Raw genomic sequence first — 17,629 nt, 5'->3', positions numbered from 1 at the left:
TACATTTAAAAGTTAACATATTTTCAATGAACTAAATTGCAACTAATTGCAATTATACACATTTAAACACATGACATACACATTTCCATAGAAATGACAAAGTATATTTTAGTTCAGCAAAAATGCTTCAAGTAATTTTGCAATTACTGTACATATAAAGTTGTACTTATATCCTACTTAAGTGGGTCAAAAACGAATTGCATTTCATATAAATTTAAACTATAATACATATAATTACAATTAACATGCAATAGAGTGTCCTGAAAGATTACATCACAAAGTATATTATTTCCATAATAAGTACTCTTTTTATATGTATGCTCAAGTGTACTTCTTTTCGCTAAGGTGATGCCATTATAAAACAAACAATATGTGTTAAATATTAAATGTTAAATTCTTAAAATGATTCATGTTGAATAACATCAGAGTAAAGCAGTGTCTTTATGCAAATGAGAGAGGAGGAGCATGTTTCTCACAGCTGCAGGGCCGGGACTGCCACTCCTGATCGGGGCACTGAGCGATGTTCTCTGGTTCCTGTGCGATGGCGGCACGTGAACGGACCTGCACCGGAGTGAAGTCCAAACGCTGACCCTTCACACACACACTCTGACACGGGCTCCAGTCGGACCACTCCATCAGGTAACAGTCACCTGAACAGATCAACAGAGTCATCTGAAGTAGCTTTCCATTTCATTCACAACACTGATAACAGCAGAAGAGGAGGTTCCTGTAAACGGTAGTCTGCTATGCAACAACTTTTTTTTTTTTTAGTTCAAATGTTGTCAGTCTGCCCTTATAGGAAAGTTAGCTACATTATAACATATTTATAAAGCAGAGAAGTACATTAAAGCTATTTAAGGGTGTAATATTTTTTTAGATTATGTATTTTAGATTACACAGTTCCCTTTCAGTCGGTCACTCTCGACGTCACGTCGGATGACCGACGAATTGGGATCTCGCTTAGAGAGACCAATCTACTTCGAGTGTAAACTAAACGAGCCAATGCACATTGGCATGCGATTATTGCATCCAGCTGCTGCTGATCACAGCGTGAGTATAAGTAGGCAGCAGATGCAGCGCATATTCAGCTTTTCGCTTCGGAGCCGAGCGGTTCTATCGTTCTGCTCCTGACCTAAGTCTAAGGTAGTGAAAACTACAGTCAAGCACGCTCTTCGTGGGCTCTCGTGACGTGACGTCTCCGTTCCCTCCTTCAGGGAACGAGGGTTACCATACGTAACCGAGACGTTATTAAATTATATATTTGAAAACACATGTAGCACAAAAACAATGAAGATCTCAAACAGGGTGACAGCATTAAACCTGAAATGAAAAATGTATATTACATTAAATAAAGCCAAAAAACACACAAAACTGTAATTGCAAAACTGAATAGAAAGCAGCGACAAGCAGCAATATTACTGTATAAGTAAATATTTATAAGAAATTATAATAGAAATAATAGATAAAAAAAGTTTGTCAAGACAAAGTGAAGTGGGCTTGAGAAAGCCAGACCAGAAAGTTTGAAAGTTGTCGGTTTGAAGTAACTTTAAATATTACAGTTTGACTGTTTTGAAGGCAATACAGTTTATTAGAACAAACAGAGAGAGAGAGAGAGAGGGATGGATGGATAGATACCTGTAGATAGATAGACAGATGATAAATGATATATAGACAGACAGACAGACAGATAGATAGATAGATAGATAGATAGATAGGTTGCTAGGGTACTTGGGGTGGTTGCTAGGTTGGTTTGGATGGTTGCTAGAGTGTTGCTATGAAGTTGCTGGTATCATCACATTGCTAGCATGTTTCAGACAGATACTATGCTAGTTACAGATATCTATCTATCTATCTATCTATCTATGCATAGCTTTTCCCCAATAAGTTTGCATGCAATGATGGCCTCACAGATCAAGTATCCTGTGTGGTTTTAGTCTGTTACCAGGGCAGGGTAAAGTGCAGGTCTCCTCCAGAATAATATTTTTATCTCCGTCGACGGCCTGCTCCAATCCAGCACAGAGCTCTTCCTCTACAATGCTGCTCTTCCCATCGCCGGAGCCGTCTGATACAAAGCATGACAGGTTCCGGAAACGCAGTCCCACCCCGCACACCACCTCCTACAACACACACACACACACACACACACACACACACACACACACACACACACACAGGTTCAGATGTGAGCGCCGAGCAGTCATAAACACTTCCTAAATCCAAAGATCAAAAGCAGGATTGAAACGGAGGAGGATCAGAGAGAATAATAGAAGAGAAGACGAGGTTGACAGCGAGATTGGAAACCAAGGTGTTGGAAGAGCGAGGAGTTCCAGCGCGGGTCGTTAACGCATTCAGAGCGTGTGCCGCTGGGCGACTGAGGTGTTTAGCATTTTACAACACAGTTCAATAAACATGTTTGAATTTCATGAGTCACAATAGAGATCAGTAGAAGAAAAATTTTGAACCTTATATTCATCAAAGAATCCTAAAAAAAATCATAATTTCCACAAAAATATTAAACAGCACAACTGTTTTTAACATTGATAATATTAAATGTTTCTTGAGCAGCAAATTAGCATATTAGAATGATTTCTGAAGGATCATGTGACACTGAAGCCTGGAGTAATGATGCTAAAAATTCAGCTTTGATCACAGGAATAAATTAAATTGTAAAATATATTCAAATAGAAAACATTTATTTTAAATTGTAATAATATTTTACAATATTACTGTTTTTACTGTATTTTATGCAGGCTTGGTGAGCAGAATTTTTGTTAAAAAATCTTACCGACCCCAAACATTTGAATATGGTAGTATTGTGAACCTTAGTGTGGATAGTTTGACATTGACTATTTGTTTTTCTAAAGATTTTCAGTGAGAAAAATGCACAAAAACGTGAATTGTGAAATATAGACTTGACCTAGAACCTTTGCAAGTCCGAGTTCACCAAACTTTGATTTTTTTTTCTTAATGTGAATGCAGTGCTTAAGTTCAAATTTAATGAACTCTGATCTGTGAATTTACATTCAGCCGTTTGATCTATAAGAATTGAAAAAGACCTCAACACGACACTCGGACCATGGGCCGTACTGCCATCTGTAACAGGGTCGCACAGGACATGGCTTCCACTGCTCCATCTGAGACGGACACGGCCTGCCATCCCCCTGAGACGCCTCAACCACCGTCCGTCTGCGCCACATCTTCCCTGAGGAGTTGAGACATAAGACAGAGAAATGAGTTTGAGCTTCAGTTCCACAGAGAACAATACAATTTAAAGTGCCCCTATTATGCCATTTTTTAGGTTGCTAATATTGTTTTATGAGTCTCCTAAAACAGGTTTACATGCATGCAAGGTTAAAAAACACATTAGTTTTCTCAAAAAATAGATTTAATTTTAACTCATTTCTAAATGATTCGTAAACAATGCAAATGTGTTACTTCGTGACGTAGAGCCGTAACAGAATACGATTCGAATTCCTGACGACTCGTTTAGGCGATTGCGAACCGACTCTTTTTTTGATAGACAATAACTTTATTTATCGTGCACTGTCGGCTTCATAACTTTGCAGATAGTTTATGTTCACATACAGCTACATGACACACTGCATGAAAGGTAATATTCGAAAAGGCATAATAGGGGCACTTTAAAGAAACTGCTGACCTCAAAAAATGTTGTTCTGTATCACAGCAAAAATAAGGTAATATGACGTTTTATGTAGTAATACATTTATATGATTATATAATACAATTATATGATCGTTTGTGTGTGTGTGTGTGCAATACATTTAAAGGAGATTTTTCACAAAGGTTTGGGGTCAATATGATTTCTTTAATGTTTGAAAGAAGGCTCTTTTATCAAAAATACAGTAAAAAATATTTAAATTTAAAACAAGTTTTCTATTTGAATATATGTTAAAATATAATTTATTCCTGTGATGCAAAGCTGAATTTTCAGCATCATTACTCCAGTCTTCAGTGTCACATGATCCTTCAGAAATCATTCTAATATGCTGATTTGCTGCTCAAGACACATTTCTTATTATAATTGATGTTAAAAACAGTTGTGCTGCTTAATTATAATTTTTTTTTGGTGGAAACAAGATACTTTTTTCCCCAGATTCTTGGAATAGAAAGTTCAAAAGAACAGCATATATTTGAAATAGGAATCTTTTGTAACATTACAAATGCCATTGCTGTCACTTTTGATAAATTGCTGAATGAAATAGCTAATTTCTTTAAATAAAATTAAATAAATAAAAAAAACCAAACTTTTGAATGATAGTGAATATTATATGAGTAAAAAAAATTCCCAAAAGTTTAGATTTTTCAGAGTGAAATATGACCTGAACCTGTTTTTGACATATTTGGTGCTCTGCACACATGCACACACATCTCCACACACTCATCTTTCAGTTTCTAGCTCAAGGCACGGCAGTCTCAGATAACTCTCTAGCTCATCCCACATGTGTTTAGCATAAAACTGCATACAATACACCGCCTTCTGTCTCGCTCTGCTTTTTCTGCCTTATCTTGGAAGTGTTTGGCAGGCAGACTGTCAGTTTCTATCTAGTGCTGCTGCTTCCATCTGTTTTCGTTGAACAGTACTTTCACAAAGTTCACCATTTCATTTTGTGTTTCCAAATTCTAGCTCCATTCTCCAATGCTGTCTTTCTTCTCTTTTTCTAGAAGCTTAATTTTACAGCCTACATACTTACCTAGTCTCAGGTGAGCATGGCACTATAGCGACACCAAGATCATTGTTTTGCTTTATTGTCCTTTACTTTAAAGTTGCACTTCAGGCAGAAAATTTGATTTGATCTTGCTATTTTGATGTGTTTTCTAATTTTGTGATCAAATATATTGGGTTGAGACTAATACCATTATTCACAAGTTTGGAGACCGTAAGATGTTTTTTTTTTTAAAGAAATTAATAATTTTCATTCAGCAAGGATGCATTAAATTGATCAAAAGTGACAGTAAAGGTATTTATATTACAAACGATTTCTATTTCAAATAAATGCTGTTATTTTGAACTTTCTATTCATTAAAAATCCTGGGAAAAAAAAACAATGTATCACAGTTTCGACAAAAATATGAAGCAGCACAACTGTTTTGAACATTGATAATAATCAGAAATGTTTCTTGAACAGCAAATCAGCATCATAGAATGATTTCTGAAGGATCATGCGACACTGAAGACTGGAGTCATGATGCTGAAAATTCAGCTTTGCATCACAGGAATACATTACATTTTAACATATATTAACATAGAAAACAGTTATAGTAAATAGCAATAATATTTCACAATATTACTGTTTTAATGTATTTTGATCAAATAAATGCAGCTTTAATGAGCATATGAGACTTCTTTTAAAAGCATTACAAAATCTAACTGACCCCAAACTTTTGAACGGAAATGTATATGACAAACACATTTAACACCGCAGTAAGAAGTCTATTTGGCTTTACCTTCAAGGCCACGGGTCTGTGAGCAGTCTGACCATGCTGACCAATCAGAGAGCTGGCAGTTGACTGGACACTCCACCGTACAGGAAGCATTCATCTGCCATTTCTTCTCTAAGCGCAGCTGCAGAAGGAAATAAGACACATTGTATCTTTAGCATTTGTGAAAAAAAGGTCATTCCAAAAGAGAAACATCTGAGAAGCCGAAGACTTCAACAAAAGTGGCCATATGGTCTGAGTTTAATCACACTTCTTTTTATTAGAAACAATTGAGATATAATTTTTTTTTTTACTATGGGTAGTTGTGTTCAACGCTAACAAGGTTTCTAACCCTGATACAAAGTGGGCTGGTTGAAAACTGGGTTACAGGGTTAATATGCCGTGCATATGATTTATCGCCCACAAGGTCCAATTAAAGTGACCAGAGCTGTCGGATTTTGACTGATCTTTTGCCATCTCTTTTCACATTAACCCACAATTTAAAATGGCACCAAATAACCTTGTTTCTTTTTCACTGGATCTCAACATCATATTAATAGTTATAACATCATAAGTGTAGATTTAGAGACTTTAAAATTTTATTTTTTTTTATGTTTTAGTGGTGTTTGCTAAGGCATATTTTTTGTGGAATATACGGTTTAAAAGTTTGGGGTCAGTAAAATTACATTTTTTGCTATAAATTAATACTTATATTTAGCAAAGATGCATTAAATTAATCAAAAGTGACAGTAGAGATGTTTATAAATGTATATAAGCAACGTATATAAGTATGTATATGTATATAAGTGACAGAAGTCTGAGATGTTTATAATGTAACAAAAGTTTTCTATTTCAAATAAATGGTGTTCTTTTGAACTTTCTATTCATCAAGAATCCTGAAACAAAATGTTTTCACAGTTTCCATAAAAATATTCAGCAGCAAAACTTGTGCAAATCAACATATTAGAATGATATCTGACACTGACACTTGAGACACTGAATACTGGAGAATGATGCTGAAAATTCAGCTTTGCATCACAGGATTTACATTTTAAAATATATTCAGATAGTAAACAATAATTTTAAATTGTAATAATATTTTACAATATTACTGTTTTTACAATAGTTATTCTTCTTCAGAATTTCATGTAAATTAATTTAGTTTGAATCAGTTCACATCCAGAATCCAATCAAATGTAGATAATTTCAGAAGCTGTATCTGTTTTGTAAACTATATATTCAAGAAAATCTCCCAATGACTTATATTGATAGAATGTTCACTATTCGAAATGTAACCAACAGTGATGACATCACTGTAATATTGTAACACTGCGCACAACTTACGATAAAGCGCACAATATATGTTATACGAGTCATATCAGAATCAAAGTGTAAAACCCAACTTACTTAAATCTTTAACACTATTCTTTTGTTGGTACTGGAAGAGCAACTCTAGTTACTTCTGCTGAGAAGAAAATAATGAAATTCACAAGGGGCAGCGTCTGTAAATAAATGCACAAACCTCTTCGCAGTACTTGAGGTCAACAGATTTGCCGTCACTTCTAACACAGTCCAGCATCCTCGTCTTGAGACCGATTCCACACACAGCGCTGGCACTTAATTGGCACGTGCTCCAGTCTAAGTAAACACACACACACACACACACACACACACACACACACACAGAGATTTCACCCTATGGGTTCTCATTAAACTACACGTCTAGGTCAGAGGTTGCTTGCGTCCACCAGAGCGGATGGTTTGAGGACACAGTCTGAGCTCCATAAACTGATGCCACCGCTGCGCTTCACTTTGACACTCTTGGAGGGGAATCGTGAATGAAGTCTGAGCAGATGGAGCAAGCAGTTCCAGTAATGATCCAAACTCTTGAATGACTCATTCATATGAACGGCAATTCAAAACAATAAGAGAAAAGGAAGTGCTGCGTGGATAATGCACAGACCAGAAGGACTTAAAAACCACAGGCAGCCAAAGAGCAGACAAAAGTGTTAAAGTCAGCAAGAAACGGCATTCACAACCAATTTTACTGCAGTACTGTGGTGTATTTTTAGAGAGAAACAGAAGGTTTTATGAGAAAAATTAAAAGTTTTAATTTTTTTATTTATTTATTTGGCTCATTAATGTCACATTAACTTTAGAAAGAACACAATTTGGCAAACCATTTGGGAAATTAAGACAGCCATAAATATAACTATTTTAGCATTTTAATGTAATGTAAAATATTAAATTATTATAGTTGTTATTTTTCTTAAATACTTGATTTTTTTATTTTACAGTGAAATATTACAGTACCAATATTTCTTATTTTGTTTTTATTTAGAAATGTATATATTTTTAGTTAGTTAGTTAGTTAGTTAGTTAGTAGTAGTAGTAGTAGTAGTAGTAATAATAATAATAATTTAAAATTTGATTAATTTTGTTTTGTTTATTAAAGGCCTTGTTTTTAAGGCTGCACATGGCCAATAATAAGAATAACTAATAATATTTTTTTTAAACACCTTTGTTTTTAGTGCTGCACAATTTGGCCAATAATAATAATAATAATAATAATAATAAAATAATAATTATTATTATTATTGGCCATGTGCAGCCTTACAAACAAGGGCTTAACTAAAAAAAAAAAAATAAGAATCACATTTTGAAATTATTATTTAAAATAAATTAAACATTATAAATAATAACTATGAAAAATAACAAATTATTATTATTATTATTATTATTATTATTTTATAGCCATATTGTTATAAAGTGTTGGCCAAAATGTAGGCAAAAATGTGCAGCCCTAGAAACAATCCAAGCAAACCTGTATTTTTTTTAAATTAATTAATTAATTAATTTATTTGGATTTTAATTTGCATTCAATTAAGATTTTTGCTCCAAATCGAGTAACCATAGTTAGGAAACCTGTTTGGGGAAACACTTTGCAGTTTTGAGCTGCGTCCCAAATTACGCACTCAGGGGTGCATTAATGCACGCGCTTCAAGGGGCTGAAGCCCAGGGGCCTACACTGGAAAGGGGGCCCACTGGCTGCAGGGAAATTTCTATTTTTTTAATAATTATTTATATGGGAGTTTGCAGCAGTGACAACAGTGTTCTGTAAACAAACTCACACACTCATTTTCAGCGACTCCCTGGTTGTAGTAGCCTATATAGTGAATGGCTCAGTTTAGGTTCCCCCACACAGTTTGTATAGTTGGTATGTTCCACGTGTTCCATCGATATACTGTAAGCGGAATGTACAATGCATTCGCTAGTAATTAACCGCAGCACGAGAGTATCTTTATGTCAACACGCAGATTAACAGAAACACAACACTGCTGTGTGAAAGGAACTGGACCGGACAACGTTCTGTAACGTCATACAGTGAGAGTTCAGTAACTTGCTTGGAAGTAATCTGTATGTCATCTGTGTTCCATAAATAGTGCTGCTTCAAAGTTTCAATTTTAAATCTGGGGATAGAAAAATAGGAATTGTAATGCTGTAGCCCAGGGGCCTTTGGTTATCTTAAGACGGCCCTGGACGCACTATACACTATGCACTCATGTACTTATTCACTATGTACTCAACCATGTAGTGCATGAATTATATAAAGTTATTTTGTCATGCATAAACGGGTCTGATAGCCCCTCCCCCCGGAGTCTGATAGCCCCTCCCCCTTCGCTACGTAATTAAAGCTGAGACAGTTGAGTGCATGAAGTGTCCAACATTCCACACTTCATTTTTTCCGTTATTTAAGTGCATCATCCGGGTATTTAAAGTGCACTTTTTCTTTTTGGAATTTTCAGTGTGAATGCAATACTCGCACTATTTATACAAAAAAAACATCATAGAATAGTGCATAAGTACGCGATTTGGGACGCACCATTGGTCTACTCACCGGTGATGTTGTAACTGTAGTGAAAGCAGTTGCGGTTCAGGAGGCAGGGCTCGGTCTGCATGCTAACCGGACAGTCCTCTCCCTCTTTAGGCAGACGCAGGGCAAACGCCGTCCTCTCTCGATCTCCTCTTCCAGAACATGGCTTTAAGAGACCAATAAAACAGACTGCTGTTCATTTATGTTAATGAGCTCATAATTCTCTCATATTTCTCCTCTAGCTGTTTATTAACTGTCTAACAAGTGACCTGCTCTGATTTTTTTTAAGCCACTATTTATGCCTCAGTGTCAGTTGGCTCTAACTGAAATCATAAAACCCAGAATAAAACCATATCTCTGTTAGCATAAGCCAAAAGTGTTATTGCTCAGATTTAAGGGATTTCTTAGACATGTCTCAGATGCTTAGGATTTAAAAAAAAAAAAAACAGTGTTGTTATTGTTAATCAGTGTTGCTATTATTTGGGGGATTTAAATAAAGTTGGAATAAAATATAAATATTAAAACAATATAAAACTTAAATAACTTAAAGCAAAATGAGAAATGTTGCCTTGGCAACTAACTGAAATAAATAACTAAGTTCTAAAATTACTAAACCTAAAACTGAAATAAATAAATTAATGCTAAACAGAATTATAAAAAAATAAAAATAAAATTAATTAAAAACCAATAAAAAATAATTTTTGGGTTTGAAATGAAGCTGAAATAAAATATAAATAAACTTAAAAAACTTAAATGAAAATTAGAAATAAATTGTTGAAAAAGTTGAAGTGCTACAATTCCTAAAAAACTAAAACTGAAATTAAAATAAATCTAAACAAACATAAAACTAACAAACTATAAAAAATAAAATGACAGAAGCACATAACAAAAATACTAAAATTTAAAAATTAGAATTTTGAAAATAGAAAAATAAAGACCATTTCAAAATATTGCGCATAATGCTAAAAAACATTGTGGATAGCAGCTACGTTTATTTGTTCGGAGAAATGTTTGTGTTTATATTGAGATCTTTTGATTGCAGACTTTGCTCTCTTGGCAAATCTGATGCAACGTCTGAGTCATTGCTGAGATCTCCTCTGAAATGTGACATTACTAGGGTCAATTCTGAGAAGAAGTGAAATAATGCAGAGATAAAATTAATGCCGAGATGCAACCCTAGTGTGAACAGGGTTTAAACGGATTAGTGATAATCCTGACCAGGTCACATGGGGTCCAGGGGCTCCAGTCGGACAGCACACAGTCCTCGGGACAGGGCAGTCGGTTCTCCCTCGTGCCCTGTGGCATCTCCTCTGGATCACACAGATAGTCCTCCACCGCATCAGTGGGACCGTCCACTGTGTTCAACATACACCTGCAGGACCATCAAAGATGAGCACAGTATAATATCAGAGGGTTATGGATGGAGTAACAGTAAAATAGATATGAGGAAAGGCATCTTTGACTCTCACCTGACTCTTCTGGTCTGAACGCCCTCGCCACAGTTCTCCTTCAGATCCACGTTACTGACTTTCCACACACTCCAGGGTTCAGCTACCCAGATATACTGACTGCAGTCACTGACGCACGGGACCACCTCATAGACCTGAAACGCGAGACCACCATCCACACATATACAATCATACACAATCCAACACTTCTCACTGAAGCAGCTGAGCTGGTCTGAATAATACAAGGAACTTTTCACAAAAAAGGGGTACAATAAAATGTTCAGTTAAAGGTCAAACTAATTATTACTGTACTGTATATGAACTGCTTTATTTTAAATTTATTATTATTAAATTTAACATGAATAATTTTGGTTTTTGCAGTTACTAAAATTTGGGTCTAAAAGCAGTTTAAAGCCCTGATTTCTGTGTGCTTTTTTTTTCTAGAAAGAAAAATAAAACATACATTGAATAAAAAAAGGAAATACAAAAAAATTACTTAATTAAAATTGATTAACAAGTGACCTGCTCTGATTTTTTTTAAGCCACTATTTATGCCTCAGTGTCAGTTGGCTCTAACTGAAATCATAAAACCCAGAATAAAACCATATCTCTGTTAGCATAAGCCAAAAGTGTTATTGCTCAGATTTAAGGGATTTCTTAGACATGTCTCAGATGCTTAGGATTAAAAAAAAAAAAAAACAGTGTTGTTATTGTTAATCAGTGTTGCTATTATTTGGGGGATTTAAATAAAGTTGGAATAAAATATAAATATTAAAACAATATAAAACTTAAATAACTTAAAGCAAAATGAGAAATGTTGCCTTGGCAACTAACTGAAATAAATAACTAAGTTCTAAAATTACTAAACCTAAAACTGAAATAAATAAATTAATGCTAAACAGAATTATAAAAAAATAAAAATAAAATTAATTAAAAACCAATAAAAAATAATTTTTGGGTTTGAAATGAAGCTGAAATAAAATATAAATAAACTTAAAAAACTTAAATGAAAATTAGAAATAAATTGTTGAAAAAGTTGAAGTGCTACAATTCCTAAAAAACTAAAACTGAAATTAAAATAAATCTAAACAAACATAAAACTAACAAACTATAAAAAATAAAATGACAGAAGCACATAACAAAAATACTAAAATTTAAAAATTAGAATTTTGAAAATAGAAAAATAAAGACCATTTCAAAATATTGCGCATAATGCTAAAAAACATTGTGGATAGCAGCTACGTTTATTTGTTCGGAGAAATGTTTGTGTTTATATTGAGATCTTTTGATTGCAGACTTTGCTCTCTTGGCAAATCTGATGCAACGTCTGAGTCATTGCTGAGATCTCCTCTGAAATGTGACATTACTAGGGTCAATTCTGAGAAGAAGTGAAATAATGCAGAGATAAAATTAATGCCGAGATGCAACCCTAGTGTGAACAGGGTTTAAACGGATTAGTGATAATCCTGACCAGGTCACATGGGGTCCAGGGGCTCCAGTCGGACAGCACACAGTCCTCGGGACAGGGCAGTCGGTTCTCCCTCGTGCCCTGTGGCATCTCCTCTGGATCACACAGATAGTCCTCCACCGCATCAGTGGGACCGTCCACTGTGTTCAACATACACCTGCAGGACCATCAAAGATGAGCACAGTATAATATCAGAGGGTTATGGATGGAGTAACAGTAAAATAGATATGAGGAAAGGCATCTTTGACTCTCACCTGACTCTTCTGGTCTGAACGCCCTCGCCACAGTTCTCCTTCAGATCCACGTTACTGACTTTCCACACACTCCAGGGTTCAGCTACCCAGATATACTGACTGCAGTCACTGACGCACGGGACCACCTCATAGACCTGAAACGCGAGACCACCATCCACACATATACAATCATACACAATCCAACACTTCTCACTGAAGCAGCTGAGCTGGTCTGAATAATACAAGGAACTTTTCACAAAAAAGGGGTACAATAAAATGTTCAGTTAAAGGTCAAACTAATTATTACTGTACTGTATATGAACTGCTTTATTTTCTATTCAACACAAATGTACTAAATTTAACATGAATAATTTTGGTTTTTGCAGTTACTAAAATTTGGGTCTAAAAGCAGTTTAAAGCCCTGATTTCTGTGTGCTTTTTTTTCTAGAAAGAAAAATAAAACATACATTGAATAAAAAAAGGAAATACAAAAATATTACTTAATTAAAATTGATTTCAGTAAATAAATAAATAAACACCAATGTTAATTCAACATATTATGTCATAATTAGATAAATACCTAAATCAAAATAATAATAATAATAATAATAATTTAAGTTAAATAAATAAATAAACAAAAACGCCCATCAGAATATTAACTCAAGATTATGGCATTAATAAATAAATAAATACACATAATAAAGAGCAAAATTAAATGCACAAAATAAATAAATTAAAATTCAACTCAAAAATTAAAATCAATTAAGTATTCAATTAAAATAATTCAATTAGAATTCAATAAAATCAATCAATCAATTGGGACATTAATTCAACAGATTATTTCAAAATAATAATTTTGATTCAAGTGCGCCAGTTGCTAGGGTGCCATAGTTTTAAAGTGGGACAAACCATTTTTTGAGGGGAGGCAACTTTTCATGGTAGGTTTATAGTTTATCTGACATATCTAGTAGTTCTCACAACAAAAGCATGGCACTTGTGCCTCTAATGCTTTAAAAATTGTAATCGCGCACCACAGTGACAAACACAACAACATAAAATCCATAAGAGGAATTTAAATTAACTCTGGAATGAGAAATGTAAGAAAGAAAGAAAGAAAGAAAGAAAGAAAGAAAAAACACCATTTATGAGAAGAAAGCGTTATTACCTGTGCCTGTGGCCGAGCAGCATTATTGGAGAGTTATGGAAAAATCATTAGTCATTAGAACATCTGCGTCTAGAGACCAAAGCACCATAAAACATCATGTTTAGTTAAGAATGCACTTCTTATTATTGTATATCTTTTTTAAAAACGGCATTGCTCAAACTCAACATGAAATACAGTTTACAAGACCAGAAATGTCTGTTAAGAAAATAAATACTGTAGGTTTAATTTTGATTTCACACTGACAGAGTAGAGAAGTCTGTGTCATTTCTTTCTCTAGACATGTTCAAATTCGTCAAATGTAAAACAGCATAACCTGTAACCACCCTGATAATCCATTAACTAATAAAAGGAGAGCATTTAAATTAAACCAAAGCCAAGAGTGCATATTTGTCAGGAGCAAAGATCTCAGAAACGCTCTGATGTGGAGTCATCTATTTCTAGCAAATCTCAATAAAAAACAGAGATGAAAAGACACGCATTTCTGAATAATTTGAGATTCACTTGTGAACCTATTTTTGGATCTTCACTGCATAATCAAAGCCAGCGGTTCCAGAAATTGAGGGAAACTTTGAACTCTGTTCCAAAGCCTAGTGAACTGCCTATGTAGGCAGTATTTTAAGATATCACAGGTGTACTTCTACGCCTTAAGGAATGACAAATCAGCATGCTTGATACCTTCTTTTGGACAAATTTTAAGGTAGCACTTCATGTATCCTTTGGCAATCCTACAATTAATTACAATACGCTCCATCCAAACTTCACCCATTTAAAATGAGGGATGAGGAAAGAGAAATGATTTTAAGTATACTTATAATTTATTCACCATCAAAAAGTAGCAATAAAAAAGCTGAATCCAAATAAAATGGTAGTATTTAATGCAGTATTTGCACATGCTATGTATGTTTTGGTGTTATTATTTTTATTAGTTTTTTTTTTATTTTTATTCATGTTTGTTTATTAATTTTAGTTTATTTAGTTTTAGTTATTTTAGTACTTCAAGTTAAACACACAAAACTTTATTTCAAGTAGCAATTTATTTGAATGGTTTTAGTTTTAGTTAACTATAATAACACTGGTATATTTATGCTAATTAGAATATGCTTTGTTAACAATATACTATGCCAAGATCTGTTGTATCTGTGAGATTGTAATCCAAAATTGTAATGCAAATCTGTATTGTAGGTTCCATTTCAGTTAGTATGCTAGGTAGTATTAAGATATAAAAGGTACTCAATGTGTAAGATATAAAACAATGTACATTAACATCTAATATCTTCAAAATTCTTTCCTTTGATAATTTTATTAAGCAAATTTATTATTTGAAACCCCTGCGCCTCCATGTCATGAGCTATATCCATATAAAACAATGTAATTTAACATCTAATACTTTTAAAATTCTTTGCTTTATTTAATTTATTATATTAATTATAATTATTAATTTAATAAATATATTTATCTGAAAACCCCTGCGCCTTCATGTCATGGACTATATCTATATAAAACCATGCATTGAACATTTAATACCTTCAAAATTGATTCCTCCATGCATATAGAAGCGTGATGTTTACCTGGTTAAGGTGATCCAGTTTTGGACAGGGTCTTCCTCCATTGTAAGGCTTTTCTCTGAGCCATTTTGAGCGAACTTTGACCCCACTGCCACAGGATTTACTGCAGCGAGACCAGTTGGACCATTCACTGAGTTTACAATCAGACGGGCAGGGGACGATGCAGGCCTCCTCTATATACCCTGAAAAAAACAGTATGGGTGGTCAAAATATGTGAAAAAGGGATACTAAACAAACTGTGGTTGGTCATTTTGCATGTTAGTCAGTTGGTCTCTTCCTGTTCAAGTTGGAAGTTAGGCCTAGGCATGTGCAATATTGACAAAAAATTATATCTTTATATTTATTTTGATTTTTTTGATGATGATAATTAAATGATATTTTGCTGAGTGTGTTTTTGTGCTGTTACCTTTGCTGGTTTAGACCTGTCAAGGATAAATAAATATGACACTAAAACCGCCAGGAGGTGGCAGCAAGCCCCTGTCTTAATGGGTGATTAATTGAATCATTGACTCAAATGTTTCAATCAAAACGGCTGATTCATTTAGAAACAAAGCAAGTGATGGATTTTATGAATAGATCACTGAATCATTGACTCAAATGATTCATTCAAAACGGCTGATTCATTTAGAAACAAAGCAAGTGATGGTTTTTATGAATGTTTCATTGAATCATTGACTCAAATGATTCATTCAAAACAGCTGATTCATTTAGAAACGAAGCAAGTGATGGTCTTTATGAATGGATAATTGAATCATTGACTCAAATGATTCATTAAAAATGGCTGATTAATTTAGAAACAAAGCAAGTGATGGTTTTTATGAATGGATCATTGAATCATTGACTCAAATGATTCGTTCAAAATGGCTGATTCATTTAGAAACGAAGCAAGTGATGGTCTTTATGAATGGATTATTGAATCATTGACTCAAATGATTCATTCAAAACGGCTGATATTTATTGATAGATTTATAGGGTCATTCTAACTTTCGAATAAGCTTCATCACACCATCACAGTGCATGCTTTTGGACTTTCAAGACGTGTTTTTGTTTTTTAGCAAATGACTCGATAATCGCACATCGTTAAAACAACAATTACGATATTATTGCAGACGATAAATATCGCACAACCTTACAGAGACCTTTCTGGCCAAAACAAGTCAAATAAAGTGGTCAAGCTGCTCAAAATGTTATTTTGTAACATAACCTAACCCAAGATCCTAGCAGCTTAAACAGGTCAGTCTCACCAGCTAGTCCAGCTCGTAAATAACCATCCAGAAACCAAGCAAAACAAACTAGCATTAGATATAGCTGGATTTTCTGCAGGGTAATGATAGATTTAACAGACTTACTGATTAAACATGCGGCTTTGAAGTGCTTTAAATCTTGATTAAAAATGAAAAGCAAGCTTGCACCTTGCAGAGAACATTATGAGGTGCATAAAAACTGTAAAAGCAATTGGTCTAAATAGGCATGTTTGGAGCTGCAGTATTTGTGTGGAGAGTTGGCTGCAGGGTCAGAGAATGTGATATGCTTCAGCAGCTAATGCTGAATTTTATTACCACTGTTTGCTCAAGCCATGTGTACTTCCTACTCATTTGGCTCAAGAGGATCTGCCTTTTATATATTGCAGCCCCAACACACACACAGACACACAGACACACACTATGTCGTCTCTGAACAGCATATCCTTCACAGCAGCCTTTCAAGAGCGGCCAACACTCGGCTCAAATGTAGAAATCGCTGCTTCCAAAATACTGTGGTAAATAATACATTATAAAATGGATGGTTCTGGAAGCTGATTGGTCAGTTCAGCGTTCCAGTCATTCACAAGCACACGATTAAACAGCTATGATGTCAAACATATGTTCCCCATATCACTGCACAACACCCACAGAGATTATTAACTTCAGCTTACATGACATGTGCTAAAACTTTAAGCGCAGGGTTATCAATTATGTGCCTAATAAAATAATGTTGTAATAAATCTTTGTTTCTTTAATATTTTAATTATCCACTAACCATGATGTATTGTAATATAGTCGCAGATAAGCATGCATATGAAGGCGCGCACACACACACACACACACACAAATATAATAATGTAATCTTGCTCCTTGGGTTTTGATTGCTTGTTTTGATACAGACTGACTGTTTTTAACCTTGTTTTGTTTCCTAAAAACAACCAACTGGCCAGTTTTATTTGTTTTAGTCCTTGCCAAAACCAATTATTACAAGCATTTGGCGCTTGCTGAGTGTTCACTTTGGACTCTGCATGCAACTGTGTGAAACTACAGCGCTAATGACGATGAGTCATGCATCAGAACAGTTTAATGAGGAGACTAGATGTTATTTAATAAATCAATCTCACAAAATAACAATAGAAAACGCTTATGGTAAAATAATTTTTTTTTTTTTTTAATTATATACAGTGGGTACG

The 17,629-nt window shown here is 34.3% G+C and overlaps 1 protein-coding gene across 1 annotated transcript in view; it reads right to left on the bottom strand.

The window, feature by feature from the left end:
• Positions 1 to 17,629, bottom strand: part of LOC107671443 (thrombospondin type-1 domain-containing protein 7A-like) — a 141,403-nt gene that overhangs the window by 6,583 nt on the left and 117,191 nt on the right. Inside the window, exons 14-23 of the mRNA XM_016464365.1 lie at positions 15,196 to 15,374; positions 13,628 to 13,633; positions 12,484 to 12,617; positions 12,233 to 12,386; positions 9,338 to 9,479; positions 6,962 to 7,077; positions 5,467 to 5,584; positions 3,057 to 3,202; positions 1,943 to 2,117; positions 477 to 650 (exon numbers count right to left, since the gene is read on the bottom strand). Coding sequence (XP_016319851.1) covers positions 477 to 650; positions 1,943 to 2,117; positions 3,057 to 3,202; positions 5,467 to 5,584; positions 6,962 to 7,077; positions 9,338 to 9,479; positions 12,233 to 12,386; positions 12,484 to 12,617; positions 13,628 to 13,633; positions 15,196 to 15,374 — 1,344 coding nt within the window. The remainder of the gene's footprint in view (positions 1 to 476; positions 651 to 1,942; positions 2,118 to 3,056; positions 3,203 to 5,466; positions 5,585 to 6,961; positions 7,078 to 9,337; positions 9,480 to 12,232; positions 12,387 to 12,483; positions 12,618 to 13,627; positions 13,634 to 15,195; positions 15,375 to 17,629) is intronic.

The sequence above is a fragment of the Sinocyclocheilus anshuiensis genome, unplaced genomic scaffold (genome assembly GCF_001515605.1).
Source record: "Sinocyclocheilus anshuiensis isolate Anshui unplaced genomic scaffold, SAMN03320099.WGS_v1.1 scaffold552, whole genome shotgun sequence".
Lineage (NCBI taxonomy): Eukaryota > Metazoa > Chordata > Actinopteri > Cypriniformes > Cyprinidae > Sinocyclocheilus > Sinocyclocheilus anshuiensis.
This window is presented reverse-complemented; position numbering and strand designations above follow the sequence as displayed.